The following is a 20,600-nucleotide window of genomic DNA, read 5'->3' as shown; positions in this document are numbered from 1 at the left end:
CGGGTACCCATGGGTACTCTTACCCGTCAAGAATCAATAAATAAAACAAAACATATTACAAATTTAACAAAGTATAAATTTAATAGATCATTCATCTAAAAATCGAACAAATTGAACCGGGTAATGTCGGGTAATGCCGGGTACCTACGGGTACACTACCTGTTGCCATCCCTAGTCAGAAACACCATCCCTAGTCAGAAACAGAATCAGAAATTATAAGAAAAATTAAAAAAGAAAAAAACAAACATAAAATATATTTTTTTAAAAGAAAGCTGTAAAAGCAAAAAGCTGTTTAAATATTAATTGAGCCCAAGTTAATTGGTCCAAATCTACTTTTCATGGATAATTTGGAAATATGGGAGATAAAATTAGAACAATTTAAACAAGTGGGGATCAATGTGAAAATAATGAGGGATTCAATTGAATTTAATTTGACAAGCACTAAAAAAGAATACGATTTCCAGTGATTAAAAAGTTTTAGGGTCAATTTGGAATAATAAAAAAATGTAAGTATAAAAGCCTATTAGGGTTACATTCTTAACCATTTACCCCGCCTCCATCTTTCTTCTTTCTCTTTTCTCTCAGTGCACGCAAATAATAACCCTAGCCGAAAACTTACTCCGCCGTTACCTTGGCAGTGCCTGTCACCGTTGCTTGATGTCGACTTCGTCTCCGTCAACGGTGGTTCTCGCTTTTGTAGTTTTCTTCTCGTCTCCTTCTTAGATTCGACGTTTCCTCTGAGACTGTAATATGAGTTCTGGTGACGATGAATGGGAATGGCTTTAGGTAGAGAGGTTGAACGGAAATAGCAGTCGGCTGGTTGGATGGGTAACAAACTGACTAGATCGGTGAGGCTTTCGTTTTCTTCTCCAGCTTATTATGATATTTGTTTGCTTATTTTCCTTAAATCTAAAGTTTGTTTTATTTCCTTTATTTTTAGTCGGATTGCGAAATGAATCCCGTGACCAGAATGCATGGCAGAGGCAGAGGAGCTGAACGGCGGGTTAACTGAGGATCAGAGTTTGATTAAGTCGGAAGTTTAGTGGACTTCTTTAGGTATTTCTGAGACTAACTATTGATTTCTGATGGTCTTTTTTCCTTTTCTCGACTATTATCTCAGGTGAATTGTGAGTACATAACGTGGTTGAAATTTTGTGAATTATTTATAAGTGGATCTAGATTGTGAACCTACATATTTTGATCTGGTTTAGTGAACTGTTAGTTAAGATCTATCAAATGGATTTGCTTGACAGATGTTCTAAGTCAACTCTAATGCTCTGCTCTTTTTTTTAACAAAAATAAAACAATAGCTCTTAAAGTGCTTGCTTTTTTGATTTCAAACAGATTGAAGATGTCAAATGAATTTGTAAACAGTCCTGATTTCCAATTCCATGTTCAGTTTGAATAAAAACTGTGTTTGATCAGTTTCAAAATTGAACACCGAATAGGTTGTATATAGTAATTGGATAAAACTTCTACTCAATATTATTATCTTCTTATTAACTGAACTTCATCACATAAACAGGTTTGAAAGAGGATTGATGGATGGAGATAGCAAAGTTCTTGGATAGGAGATCTCTGGTGAAGCTAATGTTTCGCTAGTACCATAATGCACGATAAAACATGGAGGTTTCCCTATTGCGTGACCTTCAGGAAGAAAATGAACCAATAGAAGCAATGAGCTACATCATATGTTTTGAAGATGAACCTATATGCATCAAGCTGTATGCTTTTCTAAGAGATTCAGGATTCCAGCACTTGCCTACATTTCTGAAGCAGCATTCCTTATTCCCCACATATATATGGTGGAAAACCTACTTTCTTGTAGGTGCTTCAGAAAGCTGGAGAAAACTATCCCTTGCTGAATTTGCATACAGTAGTAGTCAGCAGTGTATTGATCTGTTTGGATGGCTAACCTGTGCATCATACTTGTGCACTGTTTTCTGTAATTTTGAGGAACGATTGGATTTCTACTCGTACTTCTTTTGTCTCTGAATTTTGGGGAGGATGAGATTGATGTTAATATGGTGAGTGGCAATATTCTTTGCTGAGGTATCTATTTTAATGAAATGAAGCTGTTATGTGCTCATCTCAAGTTTTATATATACATTTTGGTACGGAAATTATTGTTTTACAAATTATTCTGAATTGAGTCATAATGCTGATATATGATATTCAGGCCAGACCACAATTTGCAAGATGTGAGGGCCAAGATTTTTCCATTCAAAAGAAGAAAGGTAGAGGCACCTAAAGTTGCAACATCAGTTGCATTACCAGTCAGAAGGAAAGAGAGATCACTTTCATCATTGGTAGTTAGTGCCCCCAAGGTATCAACGCAGACAACAACTGGAAGAAGAACAAAACATGTGCAGAGAAAAGCAACTGCTTTGCGAGGTTGCAGTTTTCCTACTGAGAAACACATTAAAAAGGAGGAATATCCTGCGGAAGATAATCTAAAGAACACAAGTTCCCCTGAAATTGTGAATAAGTTCAAACAGAACACAAGGCAGGTAAAAAATGTCAACCTTTGTTTTTCAATTACTTTCAGTGAGTACACTGTCATAGGGATGACACATATTCTCTAATTTCTTCCTGGTGGTTTGACAAGTGTTGTGCACTTGCTTTATGCTACTAATTTGTTTAAAAAAAACACACATTTGACTTGTGCAGAATTCTTCCTCTCTTGAGCAGAACCAATATTTGTAAGTGATGTCTTAGAGGAACATGGGGTGAGTTATACCACTAATCAATTTCACCATGCTTATATATTAAGTAAAGATCAATTCAAATATTATACTTTTCTCTTTAAGATGAACTGTTGCAAATGTTAATATTCTTTCCTCTCAAGTTTGTGCTCTCATTTTATAGGATGACATTGTTTAGTGTTGCTATTGGGATTATGGGCATCTATTTGATTTTAGGAGAGAATCTGATGCAGTTCCTCCTGAAGTTACGCTTCAATCCATAATACTTGAGAGTCCTGATAAGAACAGGTGGGCTCGGTGTCTTAGTGAACATGTCAAATATACAGCTGACTTTGCCCAAACTCTGTCCAGGATGCCAAGTAAGCAACGCTTGATTTACATGCATTCATATTACATTTTTATTTGGTCTACTGTGAAATCTTTCCGTGCTGTAGTTGCCTGTATCCTCTGCTGATGAATTGCTTTCATTGACAAATACTAACAACCAGATTGTGTGCTTTGTGGTATTCTCTTTGTGGAAATATAGAGGCTTGAATATTTTGGAGAGGATTAAGATACAGGAGAGAATTAAGATACCATGAACTTTTTTCTTCTTCTGCAATTCATGGTTAACTAGTTATACCCACATCTTATTATAGAGGTTGAGGTGCAATTATTTTACCGAAGCATTATTGTATATAGAAACATAATAGTTATTATTATCTCTATTAGAATCATGCAATTGACATTGAAATGAAAAATTTGGTCGTTGCTTTAGTTTTGTTTGGTCTCTGCTTTATGTTTGTTTTATATGTTGTCTTACTCTTGTCCTTGGTTTGCATTTTCTCAGTACCACTTTTCAATGAATTCATCTTTTACAGGTTCGGGTGGTTACGAGTCTTGAAGGGGCATCATCAAATGGTTTTCGATATGCATGGTGATTTTTTGACATGATTTTGTATAGGATTTAAGTACTTTTTTAGATTACTACTACCTAATTAATTAGGACGATTTTGCGGCATAGTATTTTGATAGTTGTATATACATGGTGCATTTTTGCACACATGTTTGTTTTTTGTAAACGACCTAATAACTTTGTATGTTACTAGTATCATGTAATTAGTTTGATTATTTTTGTAATTATTTCTCTGGTTTTGGATTAATTTTAATTTTAATGACATATATACTAAAATTAAAATAGATTAATATATAGCCTGAATATATTATGAAAAAAAAAAATCAAATTCAGATGGAATTTCATCCGGCAAAAGAGCCTAATTGTATTTGGTTCATTCTGACGAAAATTCCATCTGAAATTGGATCTTCTGACGGAAAAAACTTCCTGACGTTTTCAATCTGTCTATCGTTTTTCGTCAGACGGTCTGACGGACAAACGTCATGAAAACGTCGGGACATTGTGATGCATAATTCTGTCAGAATATCCGTCTATACTTCTGACGGTTTTCCGTCAGACAACCGTCAGAAGGTTTCGTCAAGAAAAACGTCAGTGAATTTTGCGTGGGCCATTTTTTCCCTTTCTGTTCCGTTAGCCATTCCGTCTGTAAATCCATTCTGGACGGAAATTGATTGATTTCTGACGGATTTTTCCGTCAGAAATCAGGATTTTTCTAGTAGTATGTGCCAGAGGAAGCACTGCTCGAAATTGGATGCGGAAGATGTGGCGTTGACCTTTGGGAACAAGTAGTTGGTCAGGATGTAGTGGGCTTGTCTTTGGTGCTGACTGAGTGAAGTGCACGAGACTTCACCTACATGTCCTTCTGGCTTACAGAACTCAGCAGTGTACTTGACTCGTTTATAGTCATTGGTTTTCCTTAATTCAGCTCCTTCCTCCTTTAAGTCTAAGAGTGTGGTCGGGTATAAGGGGTTGATGATGATTCGTTTGTTATTTACGTATGTGACCATGAAATCAACATCATCTTTTGCAACCAGTAAATTTGAGTAGAACTCAGTCACTAGCCTCGGGTAAGTCAGTCTGTTGAGAGAAAAGAGTTTAGTCCATCCATTCTTGGATATCCATTCATTGTAGGGTTTCTCAGCTTCAACGAAGCTCTTGGAGAACCATCGTGAGGGAACGACATCGCGGTTCTCAACATCAGAAAACAAAGTTAGGAAGGTTCTTTATTTAGGCTTCTTACCCTTGTCCTTTTTCTTCTTCTTTGAAGGAGTTGAATGTTTAGTGTTGGGGTCAACACCAAGGATACTGACTTCATCCATGGGTTTGTCGTGCTGACCATGACCCGTTTGAGCCTCCTCTTTTGAGGTTTCATCATACTCCTGCTCAGGTGGAGAAGCAGGATTGATATCTGATTGGGTGTTTTCGTACTAATCATCGGAGAGATTCTGGGAATCAGACATGATGTTCTTGAAGAGCTCTTAGGAATTTGTCGAAGGATTTGAGATTTGAGAGAGAGAGTTCGAGTGCAAAAATCAAGCGTAGAAAGTAAATAGTGAGAAATCTTTCACTATTTATAGCCGGTAAGTGTTGATTTGATAGGTCGGGGAGAACGGTGGGAATTTGAACCATCGATAGTCAGTTATTACTGACATTAATTGCGAGAAACGGCACGTGGTTTTACTAATGATGACGTTTACATCATCCTAGAGGCTACTTAAATATGCGTGCGAACCCTAATTGTGCAAGTTGCTTTACTCAGCAGTTCAAGTGCTGAGTGTATAGGTCAGTTTTTATAACTTTGCACAGTAAAAGCACTCAGCATGTATAGCCACTCACCATGTAATTAATCACTCAGCATGAATTATACTTAGAATTTATTAAAGAGAATTAAACATACCGATAGCTTCTCTAAGTATGTTGAATTGCTCACGAGCCAGCGGCTTGGTGAAGATATCGGCAAGTTGCTCATCCGTTGGGACATAGGTCAGCTTGATCTCACCCTTGAGTACATGGTCTCTAATGAAGTGATGCCTTATGTTGACATGCTTCATCCTATTGTGCTGGATTGGGTTCTTTGATAGGTCAATGGCACTTTTGTTGTCGCATTTGACTTCAATCATTTTGGTCTGAACACCATAATCTTCTAGTTGTTGCTTGATCCAAAGGACTTGGGCAACATAGCTTCCAGCAGCGATGTACTCAGCTTCAGTGGTTGACAAGGCTACTGACGACTGCTTCTTACTGAACCATGACACAAGATAGCTTCCAAGGAAATGACATCCTCCTGAAGTGCTATTTCGCTCCAGCTTATCTCGTCCATAGTCAGCGTCAGTGTATCCGAGAAGTGTAAAGTCATGAGTGTTGGGATACCACAAACCTGCATTCACTGAGCCTTGCAAATATCTAAGCATTCTTTTTACAGTTATGCAGTGAGATTCCTTAGGGTTAGATTGATATCTAGCGCAATAACATACTGAGAACTGAATGTCCGGTCTACTAGTTGTTAAGTAAAGTAAGGAGCCAATCATACCTCGATATAATTTGCTATCTACTGACTTACCACTTTCATCAACACAGAGGACAGTGTCAGTGTCCATTGGGGTAGATATTGGCTTACAATTTTCGAGTTCATATTTCTTCAATATCTCCTTAGCATACTTCGTTTGACTGATGAAGATGCCATTCTTGCCTTGTTTAATTTGAAGTCCAAGGAAGAAGTTGAGTTCTCCCATCATTGACATTTCAAACTCAGTCTGCATCTGCTTACTAAACTCCTTGCACATAGACTCATTCGTAGCACCAAAAATGATGCCATCAACATATATTTGAGCCAGCAGGGTGTCTTTACCCTTTCTCTTAATGAATAAGGTTGTATCAGCTTTGCCTCTGACATAATTTCTAGTCAGCAGGAAACTGGTCAGCCTCTCATACCAAGCACGTGGTGCTTGCTTGAGACCGTACAGAGCCTTTTTGAGTTTATAAACATGGTTTGGAATTTAGGATCCTCAAACCCTGGAGGCTGATTAACATAGACTTCCTCATTTATAACTCCATTAAGAAATGCACTTTTGACATCCATTTGAAACAATTTAAAATTCATGAAACTGGCATATGCACATAATATTCTAATTGCTTCAAGCCTTGCCACTGGGGCGAAGGTCTCACCGTAGTCAATACCTTCCTGCTGATTGTAGCCCTGGGCTACAAGTCTTGTTTTGTTTCTGACTACATTCCCTTGTTCATCTAGCTTGTTGCAGAAGACCCATCTAGTTCCTATGGTCTTCTGGCTTTTTGGATTTGGCACCAAGTCCCAAACTTCATTTCTTTTAAACTGATCAAGCTCTTCTTGCATTGCACCCATCCAGAACTCGTCGTTCTCAGCTTCTGAAAAATTCTTTGGTTCCAGAACTGAGACGAATGCTACATTGCTGAGGTATCTCCTGAGTTGATTCCTTGTCATCAGGGTATTCTCAGCAGCATCGAGAATGGCTCTTTCAGAGTGTCCTCTTGGGATTCTGATTTCTTTTGGTAGTGTAGTGTCTTGAGCTGGTTGTGTTTCAACAATCTCTGCAGGTTTAGATTGGTCATTGAAAACAATTTGAGTGTCGTTTTTACCTTTGGTAAGCCCTTGAAGTGGTAACTCAGCGGCTCCACTTTGCTCAGCATCTGCTGAGTATGGATCATCCTCAGTCGGTTGACTAACCTTCCCTACAGGGTTAGTTTCATCGAACTCAATGTGTACTGACTCTTCTAAGACCTGAGTTCGTTTATTGAAAACTCTATATGCTTTGTTGTTTGTTGAGTAGCTTAAAAATATAGCTTCATCAGCTTTTGAATCAAACTTAGCAAGGTTGTCTTTAGTATTTAAAATAAAACATTTACAACCAAATGCATGAAAGTATCCAATGTTGGGTTTTCGTCCTTTCCAAAGTTCGTAGGGGGTCTTCTTCAATATGGGTCTGACTAGAGCCCTATTTAGTATGTGTTGTCCTCAAATGAGACTCTAGCAAGTGCACTAGACACAAGTAATAAAGTGATAAGTTAAGTATCGTCTCCATAGGGATTGAGATTCAAATGTATATCAGAAATTGTTGCTAAACAGCGTGTGGGTCAAACATGTTTCTCCTTTTTAATTTGATTGTGTGATGTTGGTTACGAAGGATGCAAGAAGACTGACGCAGTAAGAAATAAGATAACTTGGTAATGATTTAGAAAATAGAACAGGCTTGACATAAGAAAGGCTCCACTCCTCCTTGCCCATAGCGAAACAAGCTGTTTCCAGCGTGTTTAGCATTTATCTTTACTAATCTGCATAAAGACATTAATCAGTCCTTATTCTTTGCAATATAGCATAAATAACACTCAAATCCCTTATAAATATCAAGTTAAACTTAGTCAATTTCATGCCTAATAAATACCCCCAAATTGAACATTTGCTTGTCCTCAAGCAACAAATTGTAAGAAGGAATCAGAAGAAGAGTTAGGAATGAAATTTGTTTCAGAGAGTGAAGAGGGAAAACAAAGATTGTATGGTGCAATTAGGAAAATGAACAGATGCATGCTAAGATTTCAAGGAAGAGTTAAAGCTTGTCTTAAACATTGTGTCCTTTTTGGTCGAGAACTTCCTTAAATCTTAAACATTGTGTCCTCTTTCATAAGGAGTTACCTACTTGCCAAACACGCCTCACTAAGGAATGGAATAATTCACTCACTCTCGAATGACATTTACTTACCATAGGAAAAAGAATGCGATTTCACTCCTCACCACAGACACCACACCCTTAGGGTGCGAGTTTACCTATTGGTCCCGAATCTAAGGGTCAAAGTTCCTCCAGACATAGTCCAAAGGACTTTATAAAGGTTGTAATGTTAGGCTTAGGTTCAGGTTTGACAGTGAAAGGCTATTTCAGTGTATGAACTCTATCTTTTTGCAATTTATTTAACCTACGCAGCCTACATTGATTACTGTTATTCACCCTTTTTGCTTATCTACACAACCTGTTTCCTCATAACCCAGTACTCTTTTTGTTATTTCATTAAGGCTCCTTCCTCCCCACATTATATTCCCGAGTCCTTTCAGTCTTTTCCTAAGCAATATTTGCTCAACCGTTTATTTTTGTATAACTTAAGCACGTGATTCTTATTTTAAACGAGTGGCTTTTCGAAGCATAAGACAGAACTCATGGTGTTTTAGAGTTTTAAGTGAAAGGAGAGGGATATCATTCGTGGTTTTTCAGAAAGAACATGTCATGGCTCGACTTGGTTATCCTAATCATTGGAGTGCAAAGCACATGTGTCTTTTTGTGTAGCGGAGAGGGTAACTAAATGCCTTTTTCCTCCTATGAGAGTCAGAACCAATCACCATTTCAACAGGGCACCAAGGCAAATTCTCCCTAAAGATAGTGAGCGTTGGCCCACTCAGAAAAGAATCAATGCATACCATAGATGCAATCTTAGGCTCAAGTTCTCACTATATTTGGGAAAATGCAGTAAGGCAAGGGTTACTAATTTTGAAAGAGGAATTAAAAATTTGAAATTTTTTGGAACTTCCTGATTTGGGGACACAAAATGCAAACAAGCAAGTAACACTAAACTACTACATCAAAACATGCACAGTCTGTTCTTTGATTCCCGCTGAACACAAAACAATTGACTAGATGGTGAATAAATAGGCAGAAGAGAAAATGAACACAAGCATCACAATAATTACCAAGGACATATGCAACAGAGATTCTTAAGGGATATTTGTTCTACATCAAATTACTAATTAAACAAACAAAATTTAAAGCATTAATCATGTCATGCCCGCATAAATTGTGATACACAATCCCCACCCCCAAATGAAAACCAAACATTGTCCTCAATGTTATTAACACGGCAGTAGATTGTAGATAAATGAAAGCATAATAATACAGGTAGAGCATAACATGATAGAGTCAGGGTGTTAGAGGTTACCAGATGCTAGGACAGCGACAATTTGGACAGATCAGGCGGGTTGGGAGAGAGAGGAGTTAACCTCTCTATCCACAGTGGTAGGAATGCCATCCTCTTTCGAGGACGTACCAGCATTAGCATTAACATGAGCACTAGCAGGTGTTTCAGGCACTTTTCTTACCGGACTCTTTTCAGAAAAACCAGAGGGACTTTCCTTGCCATGCTCCTCAATACAAATGGTTTTGAGCATGTCGATCGACCTCTGTTGTGACTCGTATTTTTGTTCCATGGCGACTATCATTTCGCAGTTTTCCTGATTTTGGGCACACAAGGCATTGAATCGGTCCATTATATCCTCACTGGAAAGCTTTGCACACTTCTGATAGAAGGCCAGGTCCTTTGGTTTCTCGACCTATTCAGAATCCGATGAGACCGACACTGTTGGTTCGCTTTTCCTTTTTCGGCTTTCTGTTTGCCTTGATGTAACAAAGTTCGACATCCACACCCACTTCCCATTTACCATCTTTCCGAACAGCATCTTCTGTAGGCTCCGGAGGTCAATCTGGTCTGGGTGGTTCACAATCGTGAGAAGAGAGTGGTCCTCGGGTTTAAAAACTCAGATCGATTCAGCAATCCTGGTGATGATGCTCCCACAACAGATGAGTGAAGAGTTCTTCTTGCAGAAAGCGCTGATGTATTCTCCGAACCAGTAGCCTAGATTCATTCTCGGCCCAACTTTCATACTCCACAAGGCGGTGAGATCTGCATGTGGCATGGTGGCTTGATTTTCTCAGGCAAATATTGTGCCGAAAATTAGCTTGTGCAAATAGCGGATTGCATAGTCATCAACATTGGAAGCCTTGGACACGCTACCATCATAGTATTTCTGCCCTGAAATTGACTCCCAGAAAGCTGTAGGGTCAAAGACATCTGGCGTCTTGGTGAATGCTTCTTTGTAGCTTTCCGATTCAAGGTCATCATCATCGGCAGCACCTAACATCTGGTTGAACAAGTTGAGCGAAGGCCTCTGGGAGTGACCCATGAGTCGGAAGCTGAACTTTCCCTCTTCCTCAGGATCGGTTATCTCCACGTTGTGCTTAAAGGTGGCCAAGAACTTGAGTGTCAGTTCCCGATAGGCAGGTTCCGTCATCTCAAAGAAGCATCCAAAGTGGCCTGCCTCCATGAGTGCGCGCACACGAGCATCAAGCTTTAGCCGCCTTAGGGTTTCCCAACAAACTGTTCGGATGGGTCCGAAGTCAAGCTTAGCCAGCTCTTCGTAGTAAGCCTGCACGGTCGCGTCTTTGAACTAGGAAAGTTTCTTTACCAGTTTTTCGTCTGGAACAAAAGCTACAGTATTGGGCTCCGTCATCTTCCCTTTCGATTTTTCTTTCTTGGATGAGCCCTCAACTTTTACGTGTTTTCCTGAACCACGGGTTCTCATGCTGTGTTCGAGTTTAAATAATGTTTCCCAGTGGTAAAGGGCACAAAGCATGGAATGTCTAAATGAAAAGAACGAACGAAGAAAAGAAAAAGAAAAGAAAGAAAAAATACAGTGAGCGAATGACCGTAATGAAGCAGAGCTCTTAAGTAGGGAGAGTAGAAACATCCCGTTGCCAATCTGTGATTATGAGGTCGATTCAGAGGACGCCACATTGACAGATTGGCAAAACGGCATGTTCATTCGAAATAGGCGTAGGGGTGACGAACGGTCACGATTTAAATTTCGAATTAATTGCTCCCTATCCGTTTGATTTCATCGAGGAAGACAGGCGAGATGAGTGCCCATTGGGATATGATTGGACATCTCTACTTTTTCTGACTTATATTATCTTTTACCGCCCAATTTTCCCAAGGTACTGCTCCCCTACGGAACAGGTACATTTGTAAAACTACACCTTTAGGAAAAGGTTTGAGTTTTACCACTGTGCCTGTTCATGAGATACTTATTACGAATCACAGTTCAACGTTAAATGAATCTACTACACTTGACACTATTTAACCAAATTAAAATAATTAAAATGCAAAATTACTTATGCTACAATTGGTGTTTGTAGCGAACACCCTTTTGTGCTTTTACTGGCTCGGGGGGTCCTGGAAATGAACGGTATCAATCTTCCTTGTGTGATCGTTCTCTAGATATGGTTTTAATCTTTGCCCGTTCACTTTGAAAGGTTCCTGACCTTCCCTGCCAATCTCAACTGCTCCATGATTAAACACCTTGTGCACCGTATAAGGTCCCGTCCATCTTGACTTTAGCTTCCCAGGAAACAACCTGAGTCTTGAATTGTACAGGAGGACTCTCTGACCTTCTTGGAATGTTTTTGTTTGGATTTTTTTTATCATGCCACAGCTTGGTCTTGTTTTTGTAATTCACGGCATTCTCATATGAGAACAGCCTGAACTCTTCCATGTCGCAGAGTTGAAGTTTTCTTTGATCTCCAACAGCCTGTTGCTCAAAATTTAAGAAAGTTAATGCCTAAAATGCCCTGTGTTCCATTTCCACAGGAAGGTGACAATATTTTCCGTATAACAATCTAAACGGAAACATTCCAATTGGTGTTTTATAGGCAGTCATATATGCCCAAAGAGCATCGTCTAGCTTGTTTTCCCAATCTTTCCTAGAATTGCCTACAGTTTTTTCTAAAATTCTTTTGATTTCACGATTGGAAATCTCTACCTGTCCACTTGTTTGTGGATGGTAAGGTGTGGCAATTCTGTGAGAGACTCCAAGCTTTCCCATCAGCTTCTCGAATTTGGCATTGCAAAAGTGGGTTCCTTGATCACTAATGATTGCTCGTGGGACACCGAATCTGGCAAACAGCCTTTTCAGGAATTTTACTACCACACGGGCGTCATTGGTGGGACTAGACATTGCTTCAACCCACTTGCTCACATAATCTACAGCAACTAAGATATATTTATTTCCTAAGGATGTAGGTAATGGACCCATAAAATCTATGCCCCATATGTCAAACATTTCGCAAACAACTATGTTGTTGAGGGGCATAGCATTCCTAGCCGAGATGTTGCCTGTTCGCTGGCACTCATCGCAAGTGCTAACGAACAGATGGGCATCTTTGAAAAGCATTGGCCAGAAAAAACCTGATTGAAGGACATTGGCTGCATTTCTGCTAGCGCTATGGTGTCCTCCAGCTTCACGGTCATGACAGTGGCTTAGAACATCCTGTCCCTCTTCTTACGATATACATCTTCGAATAATTTGATCCGTGCACAACCTGAAAAGATAAGGGTCATCCCAAAAGTAATATTTAATTTCAGCAAAAAAATTTCTCCTCTGATTAGTGGACAGTTTGTGAGGCTTGAGCGAACTTGCTAGGTAATTGGCAATATCGGCAAACCATGGCGCAGACTGTGCAGTGTATAGATGTTCGTCTGGAAACCTTTCAACAATCTCTGGTTGTTCCTGACTGCCTTGGTGATCAATCATTGACAAATGATCAGCCGCGACATTCTCCATTCCCTTTTTATCCCTTATTTCTAGATCAAACTCTTGAAGCAATAATAACCATCGGATCAGCCTCGGCTTAGCATCCTTTTTAGCAAACAAGTATCGCAACGCAGCATGGTCTGTGTGAACAACAACCTTGGATAGCACTAAGTAGGGTCTGAATTTTTCGAAGGCATACACAACTGCAAGAAGTTCCTTCTCGGTAGTTGTATAATTCTGTTGGGCTTCGTTTAATGTCTTGCTTGCATAGTAAATAGGCCGGAACTTCTTCTCAATCCTTTGTCCAAGAACAGCTCCCACACAAGTATCGCTTGCGTCACACATCATTTCAAAAGGTTGCTCCCAGTCCGGTCCTGCCAGTATAGGCGAGTTGATCAGCTTGGTCTTTAAGAGCTCAAACGCCTTCACACAGTTTGCATCGAAAGAGAATTCGGCTTCCTTATGAAGTAAAGCCGACAAAGGAAGCGCAATCTTTGAAAAGTCTTTGATGAACCTGCGATAAAACCCTGCGTGCCCCAGAAAACTTCGCACATCTTTTACATTGGTAGGCACAGCTAGCTTTTCTATCACCTCTACCTTAGCTTTGTCCACTTCCATCCCTTTCTCTGAAATTTTATGCCCGAGGACAATTCCTCCCGTTACAATGAAGTGGCACTTCTCCCAATTTAAGACCAAGTGAGTCTCCTTGCATCGCACAAGCACAGCTTCGAGGTTGTTTAAACAGCTATCAAATGAGTTTCCATAAACCGAGAAGTCGTCCATGAATATTTATACGGTCCGTTCCACCATGTCATGAAAAATGGACATCATACATCGCTGGAAAGTGGCTGGAGCGTTGCACAATCCGAACGGCATTCTTCTGTAAGCATAAGTCCCATACGAACATGTGAACGTTGTCTTTTCTTGGTCCTCACTATGAATTGCGATTTGGTTGTATCCTGAATATCCGTCGAGAAAACAATAGAAAGCATATCCTGCTAACCGCTCCAGCATCTGATCAATGAAGGGCAAAGGGAAATGATCCTTCCTCGTGTCTTCATTGAGCTTTCTATAATCAACACAAACTCTCCACCCTGTAATCGTTCTTGTGGGCACCAACTCGTCTTTCTCGTTGAGGACTACTGTTGTTCCTCCCTTCTTTGGCACAATGTGAACAGGGCTTATCCATACACTATCAGATATTGGGTAAATAATGCCAGCATTGAGAAGCTTGATCACTTCTTTTCGCACAACCTCCTTCATGTGGGGATTCAATCTGCGTTGCGGTTGGACAGTTGGTTTATCCTCCTTTTCCATCAAGATTCTGTGAACACAGACTGCAGGACTAATTCCTTTTATATCATCAATTTTCCATGCGATTGCGTCCTTGTTTCTTCACAAAACCGCCATGAGTTGCGCCTTTTGATCAGGAGTTAACTTTGAGGATATGATGACCGGACTTCTGCTAGGTGGTTCAAGGAACGCATACTCTAGGTGTGCAGGCAACGGTTTCAATTCTGGTTTAGTCACCGGTACAGTTGGTATCTCCGGTGGCTCTTGATGAGTAGGAACAGTAGGATCGAAAGGAGGTGCTGGTAGGCTGGATTCAATGGAACAGCCTGTTCCTTCGCATATGTTCACCTCTTCTCCTAATAAAGTTTCTAAAGTGTCCTCTTCCTGCAAAGTAGAAAGACTTTGAAAATCATCCAAGAAACAGCATGTGTCATCATTATTATTTGCACGTCTCATTGCCTCGTTCATCTTAAAGATGACTTCTTCCCCATTAATCCTTAAAAATAATTGTCCCTCGCCTACATCTATCAATGCCCTGCCTGTGGCTAAAAATGGTCTACCTAGGATGATAGGAACATGCAAGTCTTCATCAATGTCCATTATAATGAAATCAACGGGCAAAATAAATTTCCCTACTTTGACTAGCACGTCTTCCACAACCCCCCTAGGATAGCATACTGAACGATCAGCTAATTGAATAGACATACGAGTAGGTTGGAGTTCTCCTAATCCAAGTTTTACATATACAGAATACGGCATGAGGTTTATGCTAGCCCCTAGATCACATAGTGCATTTTCAATATTTAGCTTTCCAATTGAATAAGGAATCGAAAAACTCCCTGGATCTTTTAGCTTCTTGGGCAGATGCTGCTTGTTTTGGAGTATTGACGAACAATCTCTGTTGAGTTGTATCATGGAAATGTTCTCTAGCTTCTTTTTGTTCGACAGGATGTCTTTGAGGAATTTAGCGTATGTCGGCATCTGTGCCAGTGCTTCTACGAAAGGAATGTTGATGTGTAACTTCCTTAAGGTATCCAACACTTTCGAATTTTGCTCTTCCATCTTTTTATTGATTAGATGCGTTGGATATAGCACAGGTGGAACATACGGTGGTGGTGGTTTATACATTCTTTCTCCCTCCTCTTGGTCCAGCTTACTTATGTAGTTTGCCTTCCTTGTTTCTTCACTACTGGGAACGGCCTGTTCCTGCTCCCTTTCAGCTTCCTTGGACGTTCCTTCACACTCAGCATTCTTATCAGTCAAAACAATTGGTTGAGTTTCCTTACCAGACCTTAGGGTGATTGCCATGACATCGTCTTTAGGATTTGGCTCTGTGTTGCTTGGCATTATTCCTTTTCCTTTTGATGTGGATGCATCTATCTAGTGAACTTGTGTCTCTAGATTCTTGATCGATGCCTGTGTCTGTTTCATGAACTGCATCATCATTGTTTTCATATCTGGCTCTACGTCTTCCTTTGGTGGCACAGGTTGCTTGTATTAATGCTGAGGTTGTCATTGGTACTGTCCTCCTTGCTGTTGTTGATACCTTGGCTGGTCTTGATACCGTGGTTGTCCCAGCTGGTCTGGTTGGCCTGTCCATCCAAAATTTGGATGGTTCCTGGTTTCAGAGTTGTATGTGTTAGAATAACGGTTAGGCTGGTTCCTTTGATTATACCCTGCGTAGTCACATTCAGCCTGTGTGCCCTTTCCTTGCTTAACTCCGGGACAGTTTATCTTTCCCGCGGCTGTCGGGCAAGCTGTTCTACCTGACTTGTCAGTTTTGACACAACTTCATCATTTCCCATTTTCTTCCCTTCACTTCTGGCTGAGTGCCAGTTGTAACTTGTGCTGACTACCTTCTCAATAAGGTCATACAAAGCCTGTGGCTCAAGATCTTCTGGGTTACCGTTAGCAATGGATTCGATTTGAATTTTGTAAATATTGGTCACACCATTGTAGAAATTTTGCACTTGCATCCACATAGGAATACCATGATTTGGCACCCTTCTCAATAACTCTTTATATCTCTCCCAAGCTTCTGCCAGCGACTAATCCTCTTCTTGTATGAACCGAGACACTTCATTTCTCAGTTTTATGGCTTGCCGTGGTGGAAAATATTTCATCAGAAAAGCTCGCGCCATCTCTTCCCAACTTGTGATTGTTCCTGGCTGTAAATTTCTTAGCCAGTTCTTCGCTTTATCCCTCAGGGAAAAAGGAAACAGCTTCAATCTGATTACATCGTCAGAAACACCTCTGTTCGATCTGAATGTGTTGCACAACGTGATGAATTCTTGAATATGCCCATTTGGATCTTCAGATTGAAACCCATTAAATTATACGGAGGCCTGGATCATCTGTATCATGGACCCCTTTACTTCGAACATGTTGTTCCCCTCGTTGGGTAACACGATACATGATGAATGTCCCTCTGTGGTTGGCCTCGAATAATCTCTGATTCGCATAACAGGAGGGTTGTTATTCTCTCCTTCTTTTTCTTGGTTTGGTTGAACTGGTTGTTCGGGTGGTACCCTTCCAGCCATTCTTCTCTCTCTTTGTCTTTCTCTCTGTCTAGCATGTCGGGCTCTCGCTCTGTTTCGTCTACACGTTCTCTCTAACTCGAGATCGATAGGAAAAACAGGAGGTCCAGCTCTACGCATAAACAGGTTAAGAACTTCTTTGTTTCCTGCACGCCTTAGCAAATGGATTAAAAACACCTTGTTTCACAGAAATTTCAGATAAAGTTTGTTGCTTTCAATCCCCGGCAACGGCGCCAAAAACTTGTTGTCCTCAAATGAGACTCTAGCAAGTGCACTAGATACAAGTAATAAAGTGATAAGTTAAGTATCGTCTCCACAGGGATTGAGATTCAAATGTATATCAGAAATTGTTGCTAAACAGCGTGTGGGTCAAACATGTTTCTCCTTTTTAATTTGATTGTGTGATGTTGGTTACGAAGGATGCAAGAGGACTGACGCAGTAAGAAATAAGATAACTTGGTAATGATTTAGAAAATAGAACAGGCTCGACACTGCCGAACAGGTTGTGCTAAGCCTTACAACATTCCAATGAATACAAGATAATGCCAATGAAGCCAAAGTATCAGTTTTAATGTGAGCTTGAGTCAACTTTCGTGTGTTCTCAAGCTCCTAAGATTTACTAGAACCTTTAACGTCCTAAAGATACGTTCTTTCTTGCATTAAGAACAAAACTGCATTTCTGATTAAGAAAACCCTTGACACAACCATCTAACTGGTCAGCTTCGAGGTTGGGAGATTAATAGAGATATCAGTGAAGATGTAAGCAGTGTCCTATCATCCATCTAACACATGCATAAATGCTAAGGCATGAAATTTAAATCCTCATCAATCACAGTATTGGCAAAACACTAAATATTCATTAAAAACGATGTAAAACTTACATTACCGGCTCGGTCTGGCCGTGCCCATTCAAAATAGACTACTCACTCATATCGAGCAGTGAGTAATCGGTAGTTCTTGAAACTTGAAGAGACTCCATTCGAGCTCTCCTTTCTTTCTTTCTACAGACAACTATTCTACTTCTAAAAATCACTAAAGTTCCGAACTCCCTATCTTTCCTTTGCTACGCCTACTTAAAGGAGAAAGACAGGGGCAAAATGGTACAACCTTCGTACCTTTCCAGAAAATAAGTCAACTAAAAACTAAAACAAAAATAAACTGAAATGATTAAAGATCCTTTGACCCTTGAACACTCAAGGGTTGATACTTCATGTCATCATGCTTCTTTAGGTAATGCCGCCTCTACACTTCTCCACCTGCTGCTCTGTCTCTGCCTCTGTCACCTCTGATCTGTCGCTGTCCGTCATTGAATAATCCGGCGTTTGACCGCTGGACATAAGAAAGGCTCCACTCCTCCTTGCCCGTAGCGAAACAAGCTGTTTCCAGCGTGTTTAGCATTTATCTTTACTAATCTGCATAAAGACATTAATCAGTCCTTATTCTTTGCAATATAGCATAAATAACACCCAAATCCCTTATAAATATCAAGTTAAACTTAGTCAATTTCATGCCTAACAGTATGTAACAGGCTGTGTTGACAGCTTCACCCCAAAAGTACTTTGGAAGCCTATTCTCACTCAGCATTGTCCTGGCTATTTCAACCAAGGTTCTGTTCTTCCTTTCAACTACCTCATTCTATTGAGGAGTTCTAGGAGCAGAGAAGTTATGGTCAATGCCGCTAGCTTCACAAAACTCAACAAACTGTTGGTTTTTTAATTCTCCACCATTATCACTTCGGATGTGAGCTAGTTTTAGGTCTTTATCATCTTCAAGATTTCTAACTAATGTTGAAAATATCTCAAAGGTTTCATCCTTGCTACTCAGCAAGATGATCCAAGTGTACCGAGAAAAGTCATCTATAATGACCAAGGAAAATCTCCTACCACCCAAGCTCAGCGGGTGGACTAGTTCGAAAAGATCCAAGTGTAGCAACTCTAGTGGACGCTTAGTTGAGACGATGTTTTTACTGTGAAAAGATTTTTTGGTTTGTTTTCCTTGCTGACAAGCATTGCATAATTGATCCTTTTCGAACTTAAGTTCAGGCAGTCCCTTAACTAATTGCTTTCTTGCTAATTTGGCCAGGAGGTCCATGCTTACATGACCAAGTCTCCTGTGCCATAACTAGGAATTTTCTTCCTTTGACACTAAGCATATATTTTTTTGAAAATTTCTTTTCTAAACTCAGCATAAAGACATTGTCAACATGAGGGGCGGTTAAAATCAATTCATTCGTTTTCCCCTCGAGTATTTTACATCCAGTGGCATCGAATATAACCTTTCTACCGCTATCGCACAGCTGAGCTATGCTTAGTAGGTTATATTCAAGTCCTCTGGCTAGGGAGACTGACTCAATAGTAGGATTGCCACCAATGGTTCCTGACCCTACTATCTTACCCTTTTTGTTGTCTCCAAAACTTACGATTCCTCCTCGTTTAAGCTCAAGTGTGATGAACTGAGTTTCATCACCCGACATATGCCTCGAGCATGCGCTGTCAATGTACCATAACTTTGACTTCTCCGCAAACCTTAGGCCAACCTGCAATATAACTAGTTATCTTTAGGTACCCAAGTCTTTTTGGGTCCTCATTTGTTAGGCACAGCAAGTGATACATCATATTTCATTTTATGACGGCACACGTTGGTGGTGTGGCCAGTTTGATGACATTCAAAGCATATGATAGGCTTTGAGCTTTCCTTCTTATATTTGCTGTCGCTTGACTCAACTTTGTATTTGTCATATTTCTTGAATGGCTTTCTGCTGTACTTGTCATTCTTGCGGAACAACTTCTTCATCTTTCTTGTGAACATGGCCATTTCTTCATCATTAGATGAGTCACCATCAGTGGAGTCAGCTTTCATAATAAGAGACTTTTGCTTCTTGTCCTCAGCTCTTTCTTTCACCTCAAAGTTCTTCATTGATATCTCATGGGTCAGCAGAGATCCGATGAGCTCATCATACTTGTAGGTGGTTAAGTCTTAGGCTTCCTCAACGGCTGTCTTCTTCGCTTGCCAGCTTTGGGGAAGACTCCTCAGTATTTTCTTCACTTCCTCTTCCTTAGTGAAGTTCTTGCCGAGCCTCTTGAGTTCGTTAATGATGTTGGTGAACCTTGAGTTCATGTCAGAAATTCCTTCACCATCATTCATCTCGAACAACTCGTACAGCCTCATGTGTTGGTTCACCTTGGATTCCTTGACCTTACTGGTTCCTTCATAGGTGACTGATGCGCCCTCACCTAACTCGAGATGAGAACTCACTAAGGGATAAGTGTACCCCGTCGTTATCAAGTAATAAATTTCTGGTTTAAGTCCAGGTTATCGTCCACAAGATTTATTTCTGCAAGTACCGAGCTACTCGATCTCGGATGTTATCTAGGCTTAGGGGGTTTTGAGTTGGTTTGTTTAAACTAATCTACTCCTAGGTTGAATTATACTAATCCTAGCTAAGTTATCTAATTCTAACTAAGTTATTCTACGCCTAACTAAGTTACTCTACCCCTAATTGATCTTTCATTAATGAAATTATCCGAAGGAACATGGTATGAACGATAATAATGAAGATAGATTATCAAGTCTATTGAATAAAAACCTAATCTGAGTCACTTGTATTCAAGGCGATTAACCCTACTTACCCTCCTGAGGTTCCTAGCGCGTGATTCCCTAAGGCCGAAACTAGGTCTAAGGCTCAGTAAATTGGCGCTTAATCAACTAAGAGGTCGTCAATCTCCTAGGCTCTGACTAGGTCAGATTCAGCTCGCAATATGTGCCTACTAGATTTTGGGGCTTTTGAA

General features: G+C 40.1%; 1 protein-coding gene across 3 annotated transcripts; it reads left to right on the top strand.

Moving 5' to 3' along the window:
* Positions 1–555: 555 nt before the first annotated feature.
* On the top strand, positions 556–3,827 carry LOC136221549 (E3 ubiquitin protein ligase DRIP2-like). 3 transcript variants are annotated; one of them, XR_010685176.1, is made up of 7 exons: positions 556–848; positions 941–1,056; positions 1,526–2,027; positions 2,180–2,506; positions 2,671–2,729; positions 2,869–3,064; positions 3,566–3,827. XR_010685176.1 is itself a non-coding variant. In XM_066008927.1 (7 exons), the coding sequence occupies exons 3-5, from the start codon at positions 2,008–2,010 to the stop codon at positions 2,704–2,706; spliced, it is 387 nt and encodes a 128-aa protein (XP_065864999.1). In that variant the 5' UTR covers positions 556–848; positions 941–1,056; positions 1,526–2,007; the 3' UTR covers positions 2,707–2,729; positions 2,869–3,064; positions 3,566–3,827. The 3 variants fall into 3 exon arrangements, 2 of the variants coding, with proteins under 2 accessions (XP_065864999.1, XP_065865006.1); XM_066008927.1 differs by having other exon boundaries at positions 2,180–2,510; XM_066008934.1 differs by having other exon boundaries at positions 2,180–2,510; positions 2,849–3,064.
* Positions 3,828–20,600: the final 16,773 nt, after the last annotated feature.

Source organism: Euphorbia lathyris, chromosome 1 (genome assembly GCF_963576675.1).
Source record: "Euphorbia lathyris chromosome 1, ddEupLath1.1, whole genome shotgun sequence".
Classification (NCBI taxonomy): Eukaryota; Viridiplantae; Streptophyta; class Magnoliopsida; order Malpighiales; family Euphorbiaceae; genus Euphorbia; species Euphorbia lathyris.
Note: the sequence above shows the minus strand (reverse complement) of the source record. Positions and strands in the feature narration are given on the sequence as shown.